The 13,171-nt window shown below is 36.1% G+C and overlaps 1 protein-coding gene across 1 annotated transcript; it reads right to left on the bottom strand.

Annotated features, from left to right (window-relative positions):
* Window positions 1-439: 439 nt before the first annotated feature.
* Window positions 440-6,114, bottom strand: HDAC9_1 (Histone deacetylase). The gene has a single exon (XM_051208063.1). It carries the CDS (start codon window positions 1,911-1,913, stop codon window positions 570-572), a length of 1,344 nt encoding a protein of 447 aa, XP_051067254.1. The 5' UTR covers window positions 1,914-6,114; the 3' UTR covers window positions 440-569.
* Between the last annotated feature and the right edge of the window lie 7,057 nt (window positions 6,115-13,171).

Here is a 13,171-nt window from a genome sequence, read left to right as displayed (position 1 = left end):
AGTAGTAGTAGTAGTAGTAGTAGTAGTAGTAGTAGTAGTAGTAGTAGTAGTAGTAGTAGTAGTAGTAGTAGTAGTAGTAGTAGTAGTAGTAGTAGTAGTAGTAGTAGTAGTAGTAGTAGTAGTAGTAGTAGTAGTAGTAGTAGTAGTAGTAGTAGTAGTAGTAGTAGTAGTAGTAGTAGAGTAGGTAGTAGTAGTAGTAGTAGTAGTAGTAGTAGTAGTAGTAGTAGTAGTAGTAGAGTAGTAGTAGTAGTAGTAGTAGAGTAGTAGTAGTAGAGTAGTAGTAGTAGTAGTAGTAGTAGTAGTAGTAGTAGTAGTAGTAGTAGTAGTAGTAGTAGTAGTAGTAGTAGTAGTAGTAGGTGTAGTAGTAGTAGTAGTAGTAGTAGTAGTAGTAGTAGTAGTAGTAGTAGTAGTAGTAGTAGTAGTAGTAGTAGTAGTAGTAGTAGTAGTAGTAGTAGTAGTAGTAGTAGTAGTAGTAGTAGTAGTAGTAGTAGTAGTAGTAGTAGTAGTAGTATTCTATGTTCAATCACAACCTTAACATTAAACTATTAACCGGTATGTTATATACATTATTATTCAGGTTGTGAAGTGACATGTAATTCAGCTAAACGTGTTAATGCAATACGTGTTATAGTTTCATTTGTATCTCCTATTGATGATATAGAATTAATATTAGATCCTGTAATACCAGTGGTTGATCTTCTTCTTCTTCTTATGATAGAATTTGATTTCATTTCACTTTCATTTGTTTCATCCATTGATGATGCTTGTCGCATAACAAAATTGAAATATCGATTATTATGTTCTGTATTATTTCCAGATGTAATTTCATTCAATTCATTAGTGAATGGTGTTTGTTTAATGAAAGATTTTAAATAACGTTTATTCACATTTATTGTTGTATCATTTGTAGATACTACTGAAATCTGCTCATTTGTTAAATTCATATTTTTAATTTCAATTGAATGATCAAATATTGTTGGTAACCAACTACTAGCTGGCATAGATGCATATTGTGTATCGATTTCATTAGAAAAACTTGTCCAATAGACAGAATGTAATTGTGCAACTTTTAATAAAGTTTGTATTGCTAAAGGATGTGGGACTCGATCTAATTCGGATTGTTTTAAAGGAATTAAATCTGGAACATTGATAGGTATTGAATTTCTTTCATTTATTTCAGCTGCTGATCTAAGTAATGCTCGTACACAAGCTTCGGTACAATCACAAAGACTGTTCATATCATAACCACCTTCTAGGGATAACACTACTTTGGAATTAGCAATACGATCAATTGATAATAGACGTGTCATCCAACCAAAAGCAGCTGGACTTACTGAATAACCACCGAGATTAGCTGAATGACCGGGAGCGGCGTCGAAACCAGCGGAAATTAAAACAAGACTAGGTTGAAATTCACAGGCGACGGGTAGAATAATCAAACGAAATGCTGCTAAATACTCGGCATCAGACATAACTATTCCTGATGGCCAAGCAATATTAATAGTAAATCCCTCACCAGGACCAGAGCCTATCTCTTCAGGTGATCCAGTACCGGGGAAAAATCCCCCTTCATCATGTCTGTGAAGTGATATGTACAATACAGTTGGATCTGTGTAAAATACTGTTTGAGTTCCGTTTCCATGATGAATATCCCAGTCTACTATTAAAATTCGTGGTTTGAGTGCGGATTCCATAGTGTATGGGAGAAAAGTTGATTGATCAAACAAGGTGGTTGCTAAAGAAGAAATTACAGAGCTTCTTTCAGTATCTAGTGCTGTTGAACCAAGGAATTGAGCTCGTTTAGCAGCAATTGCCACTGAGTTGAAATAACAAAATCCCATAGCTTGACCTGGTTCTGCATGGTGTCCGGGTGGTCTTACTAAAGCAAAACCATTGGGACATTGACCAAGCATTACACGACATGCCAAATCAACAACACAACCAGCTGCCAGTCTCGCTGCATGAGCTGTATGTCCAGCAGTATGCCAAGCTGTATCAGAATCTACACCAACTCCGCCACAGGCTAGCCTACATAAACGTACTGTGGCTAAAAGAGTTGGATCAATCCGACATCTGCTTGCTGGATTACTGCCAAATAAAACTGTGTACACATCTTTGTGAACTAATTGCAATTCAATCAATGATGCTCGTCTGCCAGGTTGATGATGACACTGTGCCGCCAAACCAGTTTGCTATAAGTCAAAATAATGATCAAAAAGACAACAGTATTACTTGAAACAAAATAATTTATGTTAAAATGAACAATCCATATCTAAACATTCAAATTTAAAACTTTCCAACTATTGAATTTGATGATTGTACGTTCAATAGAGACTTACGCTTGAGTATCCTGACTAGTCGAACAAATCCCAATACTGAAAATATACCATAAGTTTCTCATGTGAATTCACTATGAATCAATATTTGTACTATTGTGCGTTTTTACAAGAGCCAAAATTCTATTTCAATAATTGAAATCATGAGTCAATTGAAGTTAGACCACCATCGAAAACCTAGATGCACTGGACGTTAGTTTCGTCCTAGTATGGAACTCCTCAGAAGTGCGCATCCATGATCCCGCTGCCCGCGAGATGCGAACCCAGGATCTATCAGTCTCGCGGGAGGCGGGATCGTAAATGCATACTTCGGAGGAGTTCCATACTAGGACGAAACGACCGTCCAGTGCTTCCAGGTTTTCCATGATGGTCTAGCTTCAATTGACTCATGGTTTCAACTAGTGAAATTTCTAAAATCTCCACAAAACCCCTCCTGATAAAACTCTATTTACCTAAATGGATAAGTGAGTTTCGCTTCAAAATTCGAGACCTGCTATCTAACACCTGATTGGTTCGTTCATAAATTATAATCTCGCCGAAATAAATATAAAAGAAACATGTTTTAAGGTGTTATTGTATTCGTAATGAATTCCAGTTCATTTTACTTCACATTTTCATAATTTACTCTGTTGTTGTTTAGTGAACGACAACACGGGTGAAGACAGTCGATAAATTCAGCATAAAATTACAGAGTTGTTTGGTAAAATAGAGAAATCATACTCTAATACTTCATTTGCAAAATTTTCATTGTCCCTTCGTTTCTACATCAATCATTCTCTATTCTCGTTCTCTTTTCTTTGATCTTCTTAACCTTCTGCCACTAGGCATTCTATTCCTGAATGGCATTACATACTACTTATAGTCGACATAAGTAGCACACACTATAGTTGTGATCAACTGATACTCAATGAATTAATATATTAAAAACACAATTGTATGAATGAAGAATATTCTTTTCAATGAATTTCTCATCAGGTTCTACAATTATAAGCTTCAACTGACTCATGATTTCAATCTGTGAAATTTACTAAAATCTCCACAAAACTCATTCTGATAATAATCAACTGCTCACTAGTGACTGACTTCAGGAGAACCTCCTGGAGTTCTAGTGAGAAGCCGTCACCAGTGGAGTTCAACCAGGTCTGTTGTGAGATATCAGCTCACTGAAGACATTGGTATTCGATGGCGCAACTTCATGGATTGGTTGAAGTTAGGCATTAACACCGTTGGATGCCAGCCGGCTCAGTGGTCCAATGGTTAAGTGCTTGCGCGCGAAGCCAGTAGGTCCTGGGTTCGAATCCCGTCGGGGGGGGGCGGGTTCGTGAATGCGCACTGCTGAAGAGTCCCGTACTAGAACGAAACGGCCGTCCAGTGCATCCAGGTTTTCAATGGTGGTCTAGCTTCAACTGGCTCATGATTTTAATCTGTGAAATTATAAATTCAGATTAATAATCCATAAAATTGGCCAGATTTAAGGCACAGAGTACATGATCATTTGGAAATTGTGAATATGTGAATCAGGAATTGTTGTTTATTATATAAAATAAAATCGTTAATGTTGGAGCTGACTAATATAAAGTAGTGTTCACTTGAATCAGTTTCTAAGCGAAATGAAATTGTGAGATAAATCATGATCAGAATAAATATGGTCAACATGGGGTTACAGAGAGAGGGAATATTGTGATTACAAATCGGAAATTACGTAATATGTAAAATAATTAGGTCAACTATAGTAGATTCAGGGGTGGATATTGAATAAATTCCTCAAAAATGGGGGTTATCAAGTGTAAAGACAATAATAGTAATAATAATAATAAGTTTGGGACCTAAAAAATGAACATCAACCAGATTACGTCACCCCATTATAAGATTGATTATTAGCTAGTTGGCCAGGGTAAAAGGAGTGGCTGAACATACTTTTTTTGAATACAAAGCTCTAGCTTTTTGATTCGAATAGCCATTGCTTCAGCCGTCTGTAGGATTCTCAGTCTGACGGAATAAGGTAGACTGCTGTTGACACGATAGACTATTGCAAAAGATTGCTCCATGTTGTCTGTATGTCCTGTTTGGACTAAATGGTCTAAGATGGAGCTGTCAACAGTTTTGACAACACCTTTGCTTAACCATACGGGTAGGTGCTCACGAGCCCGAATGTGTATATATATATAATATATTAATTCTCTGAGGAATTTTCAATTAAATCAATCTATACTACTCGAAACAATCATGATTGATATCGATATTTCAAACTCTTATTCAAATAGAATATAAACCAAAGTCTAATATTGACAAAAGGTTTACTGTAAGTTGATTGATGAGACATTTTAATCAAGCTACTATAGTTGAGTATCTGTAGAAGGTAAATATTACAAAAGAGGAAAGTTGAAAGTGAGTTGGACCACTATTTTAAAAAGTGGAATAGGGTAAGAGATTTATCCTTATTCCTATAATCAAAAATTATGTTCATCCAAACATAATCGTGCATATTGACACCTGGAAAGCCTACAGATATATTGGGATATCAACATGAAGTCATTAACTGCCATTGATATTACATAGATCACCTTAGTACAGTTCATACTTAAACGTTGGATAAAATGCTAAAGTAGTTGTAAACTGATTCCGGGAGGATATCAGATGATGGTGCTCCTGCAGGTCGACGGAACTATGGAGGTCAGCGTGCCTCAGACTCGACATTTTGACGGAGGGTGTGACACAGATTTTAAAGAAGAAGAAAGTGGCACGGCGAGCAGAACCATCACAAGAATGAATGTTTTAAAGAAGGGATGAGTGAGGTGTGGGTTACTTATATCCACATAAGTAGTATATAACGGTGATCAGGCATAGAATGTATTTCAGTAGAAGATCCATAAGGAAAGAACAGAAGCGATACGAAATTGGTAGGAAAATGCATGAACAATAAAATCTGAGACAATGGACTGATATTTACAGAAGGAACAGTCAAATTTGATACGATGGATTGATATTTTGCAAATTAACTATGTAATGTATGGTTCTCTAATTTTAGTGAAATGCTTTGTAAGGGTATGAACACGTACATTCAACCGTCGCCACTTTCGTTCTTGTTCACTACCCTGTAAGAAGGATAAAACTTGAAGCAATTAGTCCCTTTTATAAATTTCGATAGAACAATGAGAAGATGGAGTTGATCTGAAAAATGGGATGTATTTGCGGGTATACATTTCGAACAATCTGATCACACAGATATACTTATCAAGGCATTTTTATATGAAAATTAATAAAGGTCAATTAAATGAAAGTTCAAGTAAAATAACTAAGGGAAGAGAAAGAATAAGAAATTGTCTCGTTATCCTAGGCCATAGAATGACTTAAGGATTACCAAGGTAAATTCAAGGTTACGACAAATTGCTTCTCTAGGCATAGGAGGGGTCTAACTTTACGAATAGGTAAGGCTTCAATAAACTTGAGAATTCGTCCTTGACACTTTCTATACAACATTCTAAATGCTGTATTAATGTTAATTTTGTGCGCCGTCTCAATTATATGTTTTGCTATCGATGAACCAGATTGTTCAAAATGTATAGTGTTAATACATCACATTTTTCAGATCAACTCCGTCTTCTCATTGTTCTATCGAGATAAAACTTAGTCGTGTAGATGGATTTCTTGTGGTCATTGTATTCAAAACAGAAGAACCTATTCTGAACATGGAAGAGCTTATTACTGACATAGATTCGTAGGGAAGTTACCATTTATTATTGTAAATCATTCCTATATATAAGATAGACTATTAAAGTTTAATTACTATTCAATATATTATAAATGAATCGTGCATGGAGGATAGTTGACAAAGTCGTTCAAAGTGAAGACCGGTGTTAGGCAAGGTTGCTTACTCTCACCCTTTCTCTTTCTCCTGGTGATCGACTGGATCATGAAGACGTCAACGTCTGAAGGAAAGCGCGGGATACAATGGACATCTAAGATGCAGTTGGATGATCTAGGTTTCGCAGACGATCTGGCCCTTCTATCCCAAACGCAACAACAGATGCAGGAGAAGACAAACAGTGTGGCAGCAGCCTCAGCAGCAACAGGTCTCAACATACACAATGGGAAAAGCAGGATTCTCCGATACAACACAGAATGCACCAATCCAATCACAATTGACGGAGAAGATTTGGAAGATGTACAAACCTTTACATATTTGGGCAGCATCATTGATGAACAGGGTGCATCTGATGCAGATGTGAAGGCGCGGATCGGCAAAGCAAGAGCAGCATATTTACAACTGAGGAACATCTGGAACTCAAAGCAACTGTCAACCAACACCAAGGTCAGAAGTTTCAATACGAATGTTAAGACAGTGCCGCTGTATGGGGCAGAAACCTGGAGAACTACGAAAGCCATCATCCAGAAAATACAGGTGTTTATTAACAGTTGTCTACACAAAATACTTCGGATCCGTTGGTCAGACACTATTAGCAACAACGTACTGTGGGAGAGAACAAACCAGATCCCAGTGGAGGAAGAAATCAGGAAGAAGTGCTGGAAGTGGATAGGACACACATTGAGGAAAGCACCCAACTACGTCACAAGGCAAGCCCTCATATGGAATCCTGAAGGCCAAAGGAGAAGAGGAAGACCAAAGAACACATTACGCCAAGAAATGGAGACAGATAGACATGGGATAAATGAACAAGAATTGGATGGAACTAGAAAAGAAGGCGGAGGACATAGTGGGTTGGAGAATGCTGGTCGGTGGCCTATCCTCCATTAGGAGTAACAAGCGTAAGTAAGCAAAAAAACTACAAAATTTGGAGTAGTGAATTTGTGCTTATTACAATAAGATTTCAATTTGTAAAGAGTAAGTTCCAACCTTAATGAATCAATAGTTGATCCGTATCAACAGCCTTCATAGAATAGATGGTATACAACTAAAACTTGACTATATAAACCCTTGTCTAGCAATTCTATTACATCATTTATTAGTGATAACATGATAAATTTCTATTCAGATACTGATCACATATAAATGAATGAAAAATGGCTTTCTTTACAGATAACTGATTGATTAGACTCAGTAAGTGGGAATATAAAAGTAGAATGATAATAGAAGATTCATCATATTACCCTTTAAATTCTAGTTTGAAATCAATATTTATCGTAACAGTTTCGTATAAATCAAATTTTGACAAATCTGGCTACTTCTGTACACAATTCACTGATTAGTCATTGTATAGTACACAAATATAGTGTATGTCTAGTTGTCAATGAGAATCGATTTCTGTCGATTGAATAGTTCATGGTGAAACTATGTCTATGTTCAGAGTTTAAATTCTCCAGGGTGTATTAACTCCCGTAACACATCAAAGTATACCTTGTTGACAAATCCCAAATAACATGAAACTAAGATTTATGGTTTTATGCTAAATAAAACTAACCAACTAGGGATACTACTCCTGAAAAGTCAGAAAAATGAAAATTTCGCAAATGCGATTTAAAGGATCTTGATGGTCTAGTAATAGTATTCCAACACCAGACAATGGGTTTTAAGCGTTATTTAAGCTCTAGCGCTTCAAGTTGGGCTATTTCGCCTACCACCCTACACATGTGTTGTATGCAGTATAAACTATATGGGTATGTAGAGCTGAAGGTCTCATATGAGACTGGAGGTTCGCCATTGGTATTGCGGATAGTTTGGCATTGCTTTAGAAAGTTTTTCTGACTGTTCATGCACAAAATTGGTTTGCCAGTGAACCGGTTTCATTCATACTAGTGGTTGCTGTTGAGTGTTCCCAAGAGCCATTGTCATTCGGACATTGTAAGGCAGGTCGTGATTGTTAACATTAATGAGTTTGACTGTCGTGTAAGCAGAATAGGCCAACTTTGGCCTGTTCGTACTGTGTATAATTGATTCACGAGATCATTGATCGGAATAACTATACATGTGATGTGAGTGTGTATATGAATGGTGTGAATGGTCCACCACGGTGCTTGGTGCCTGTTTGGTTGCGTCACAGGATTAAGCTATACTATTCAGATTGTAGCGATAAATTCTATATGGTGTCTGGTTCTCCTGTGAAGCGAGATTAGGCTGTACTGCTCGGGTTATAAATTTTAAGCCTGGTTGATGTCTAGCTCTCTGGTTAAACGGGATTGAGCTGTACTGTTTCGGTTGTCACGTGAAAGGCTCGGATAGTGTCTGGTTCTCCTGAAAATCAATGTAAAACTACCTTGGCCCACAAGGGTATATTACATAACTATATAACTATAACTAGCACAAAATCACTAAGTTATTTTGGAATCAATCCTATAAATTTCTAGTAGTAATGACCATAGGGGAGAATGAATGTTTATAATTAGCTAAATTAATGAAATCGATATCTTAACTATTTAAGTACATACTCAATTCCTTCCTTATATGTGTTCTTATATCAGCATATATGTATATATATATAAGGGATTGCGATCATTTGTCTGGACTTTGGATACGACATTAGTTAGAGTGAAGAATGCACTTGAAATTTATAAGTACACTCGAAAGTTTTGTTGATGTGAAGAGATACAGTAAAAAGAAAAAGAGAAAGTTCGGTGAAAAAGAAGAATATTGAACAAACGTTTCTTTGTGATAACAGTCTTGCAATTGATATGATATTAAGGATTTTAAAAAGAAAAGGAATCCTAAGATGATAAATCCCAGGCAAAATAGCAAAAGATGGAGTAATGATTCATAAGTAAAGTTAGTGTATAAAATAGACCAACTTAATAAGCAAAGATGAATAGTGGTTAGCAGTGAAATTTAGTTTGATACGCGTTTCGTCCTATTTGAGACTCGTCGTCAGCTGGATATATCTGCATCTTAGAGTTGATGTTCACTCTGAGACTTGAACCCAGTAACATTCGCTTCAAATGATCGACTTAATTTAAACCAGAGAGTGAAAAAGAGCTATACAACTGTTCTAATCTTGTATGGGACTTATCAACAATAAAAAAATTACAGCCAGTAAAGGAACTCAACTAGTGAGTTACTTTATGATCACTCAGACTAACTTTTCTCTATTTATGTGTATTGGTAGATTGTTGTGGATGTGGAGGAATAGACCAATAATTATCATGTTAAGTCCAATGGTGTCCTTGGACTTTAAATGGACATTTCCTATTGGTCGATATCTGTTCACCTGTTGGATATTGTACAAAATGTTGTTTTCTATTTTATGGTACGATGTGGTGTGTTTGATTAGTATATAAACAAAGTATGTTTGAAATATAATGATTTATATCTCCGAGGCTGTGACTTGTGTTCTGGACTCAACTAACTGGGCTAGACAGGGAAGTGGGACCAATCGAGACTCTAGGCCGTCCGTACGTGTTTTACGTGTCACTGTAATCGATCGATAACACAGGATAGAAATCGACCTCAACATAAAGCCATAACATAGATAAAGGGGGATTCACAAGTGTAATGCTTTCTAGTCATCACACAAAGTTTCTAGGCAATAAGTAAGACATATATAGTGAACTAGTTAATGAGATAGAGTTTTCTTAGATCACACTTGAATGTCTATTATATAACCTACTGATGAGATGCCCAATGACTCCTGAAAATTGAATAAGTTTATTCAAGTTTATATTTCAATGGAATAATAGACCATCATTGTTAGACATTTGAGGGTTATAATTTCAAAAGAAGAAAACCTATAGGTGAATTGAGTCAATGCAAACAAATCACTCGCCTATGTGCATATCCTGAGTTATATGAAAAGATGTTGACTGATGAATGCTATTACTTACTTACTTACCTACTTTTTTCCTGGTTAGCGTTTTTTTAGAGAGTTAGTTTTCTACGGGTTGGGGTCTCTAACCCTATGCCCAACCCTTCTCCTTTATCTGGGCTTGGGACCGGCAGTAGCCCCCGGAGGGACTCCATGCGGAGTGGTTGATATTTAACTCGATTGTCCGCGGGACATATATTTTTTAATGAATAAGTCTGTGAAGCGTTTCAATCTAGTTTAGCCAAATCAGCTCTGTACTCATCTATAGTCTTCTCATTCGAGTACAACATTGAGCTGATAAATGGTAAGGGTGAATATCCCTATCAGAATCGGATAACTACTCGACATATAGCATAAAACTTAGCCGAAATATTTGTATTTTCCAATTCGTGTTTAAATAACAATAAATGACTTTATGAACTGATTCTGGTGAAGTTTTCTTCTCTGAGATGGATGGTTTGATCACGGAGCTTTCTTCTGAACGACATCATCAGCGTAAACTTCAGATAGAAGTGAAGTGTTCAAATTTCTCCAGTTCAGAGAATAAAACTCTACCAAAATTCATCCACCTGAGCTACAAATCTTCTTCATTTTATGAACTGACTTCATGTTTTTCCCTCTACCTTATTCGTTTACCACACTAATCGATTCGTTTCACGTTGTGGGAATAAAAAAAATATGAACGGTGTTTCTTCATGTCGTAGAACATACGGTAGAGAGATTGAGCTTTGATTCTATTCAACCTAAATTATCCGCTGTAATCGGTTATATGTATTTGTGTGTATATTCTGTAGACTAATACAAACCAAACTAATTAAAGATATCTTTACACATCATTATTATCATTGACAAACTGTTGACTGTTTCCATTTCACATATAATGACTTCTCCGGTTAACCGTGTAAATTTTAGTCAGATTTAGGGCACTAAAAACAGACATTATGATCTTTTTGACTGAGATCATGAACCAACTGATGTTAGACCACCAATGAAAATCTGGAAGGACTGGACGGCCGTTTCGTCCTATTGTGGGACTCTTTAGCAGTGAGCATCCACGATCCTGTCTCGCAAGATTCGAACCGAGTTTTAGTGAGAGGCCGTGACCAATGGAGCTAATCTGTGTCGGATAGAGACAAGTAACTACCTCAGTACAATGGAAAATGGTCGCGCAATCTCGTGAATTGGTTGAGGTTAAACATTAACACTGCTGGGTGCCAACTCAGTGACCCAAAGGTTACGCGTTCGAGCAGGAGACTGAAGGCCCTGGGTTCGAATCCCGCGAGCAGGATCGTGGATGCGTACAGCTGAGAAGTCCCGCAATAGGACGGATCTACTGTCCAGTCCATCCATGCTTTCAATGGTGGTCTAACATCAATCGGTTTATGATCTTAATCAAAAACTTAATAATCTCCACAACCTTATAATGATAATTATGATCTTTTGTTAACTATGAATATCTTAGGCTAATATCAGTCAATGAATGATTGAAATCAAACTCAAGGTTTGTGGTAATCAAACTGATGAGATAGTTTAATTAATATGACATTACTTATCGGATCAGTTAAACATTTATCTACTCATCTGTAAGCTGAACTATAGTCTTATAAAGTGTAATGATCCTATTCCCCTATTCATACCATAGTAGGTGAAACTCGGTTTAAATTAGGCGATTAATTGGTTTAAGCTCAAATACTTTAACTCACTATTTCATAATTTATATCATCTAATCAAATGGAATATCAGAATCGTTGATGTGCACTACTGAGGAGTCCCATACTAGGACGAAACGATCGTCCAGTGCTTCCAAGTTTTCCATGGTGGTCTAGCTTCAATTGACTCATGATTTCAACGATTGAAATTTCTAAAAAAAAGATCTTCACAAAACCCTTGCTAATATCAGAATAGATCGATTCAAATATCTTAGTAGAATACATTCGATACATAAGAAACAATGGATTCATTCATTGAAATTGAAAAAGAAAAGAAAGTTGTAAGTCATTCATGTATTCGAATTCATCATCCCCCCCACACACACACACACTACGACACTTCATTTCTTAAATATCATATCTTCTTTTCTTTCCAACAAGTAAACATTCTACTGCTAAAGAAGAAGAAGAAGAAAAAACAAACAAACAAACCCTAATGGATACAAGAAAGAATTCCGAATATGTGTGATTTGCCTTTTTTTTATTCCATACAATGTATTTGGGTATTTTATTTTAGTTTCTTTTTCAGTCTAGTAAAACAACAATGAGAATAACAACAACAGTAACAACAACAACAGCAACCTATGGGAGAAATGTTCTTCCATTCCAAATATTCGTATTTAGTTTCCATATTGTTCATCTTAATAAAAACTATTCAATATCATTGTTGCTATGTGCATATTCCTGTGCGTGCGTGAGTGTGTGTGTGTGTATGTATACTAAAGTGTAAGTGTATGTATCCATGGCCCCAGAAAAAGAAAAGTAATCTAATAAAATACTACATCTCTTAAATGCAATTATGATTAAAATGATGCCGAAATCTTCTTTTCACTTTCCTTTAATCGTTATTATTATTATTATTATCACTAAGAGAATATTACAGGAGAAAATCAATATCTAGTCCCTTCTTTGTGTTGATGATGATATTATTCTGATCTACATAGATATATATATATGTTACCAGGGTAATAGTTTTATTCAATGGAAAGACAATGCAATTTATATCCTGCACGTTATTAGGTTGTTTGTTTTTTTTTCGTTATGAATTCACAAATTAACTGATATTGTAGTGAACAGAACACGGGTGGGAACAACGGAAGGTATGTAATACGAAATTACAGAGTTGCTTGGTAAAATAGAAAAACCATATAGTCAATCGTTAATTTGCAAAATATTATTCCATCATATCAAACCACACTGTTGCCTTTGCAAACATCAATCCATTGTCTTACATTTCATTGTTCATGCGGTTTTTTACACATCCCATTGTGTTCTCGCTCTTTCTTTCTTGATCTTCCTCCATCTTCTGCTGCCAGACATTACGTTCTTTACCTCGCGTCATATACTACTTATATCAATATAAGAAGCACACACC

Source organism: Schistosoma haematobium, chromosome 2 (assembly GCF_000699445.3).
Source record: "Schistosoma haematobium chromosome 2, whole genome shotgun sequence".
Lineage (NCBI taxonomy): Eukaryota > Metazoa > Platyhelminthes > Trematoda > Strigeidida > Schistosomatidae > Schistosoma > Schistosoma haematobium.
The sequence above is the reverse complement of the archived record's forward strand: the minus strand, read 5'-3'. Positions and strand labels throughout refer to the sequence as shown.

Bases quoted from the DNA above. Each gene is read 5' to 3' on its own strand.
- HDAC9_1 (XM_051208063.1), bottom strand. From the start codon at position 1,913: ATGCTTGGTCAATGTCCCAATGGTTTTGCTTTAGTAAGACCACCCGGA.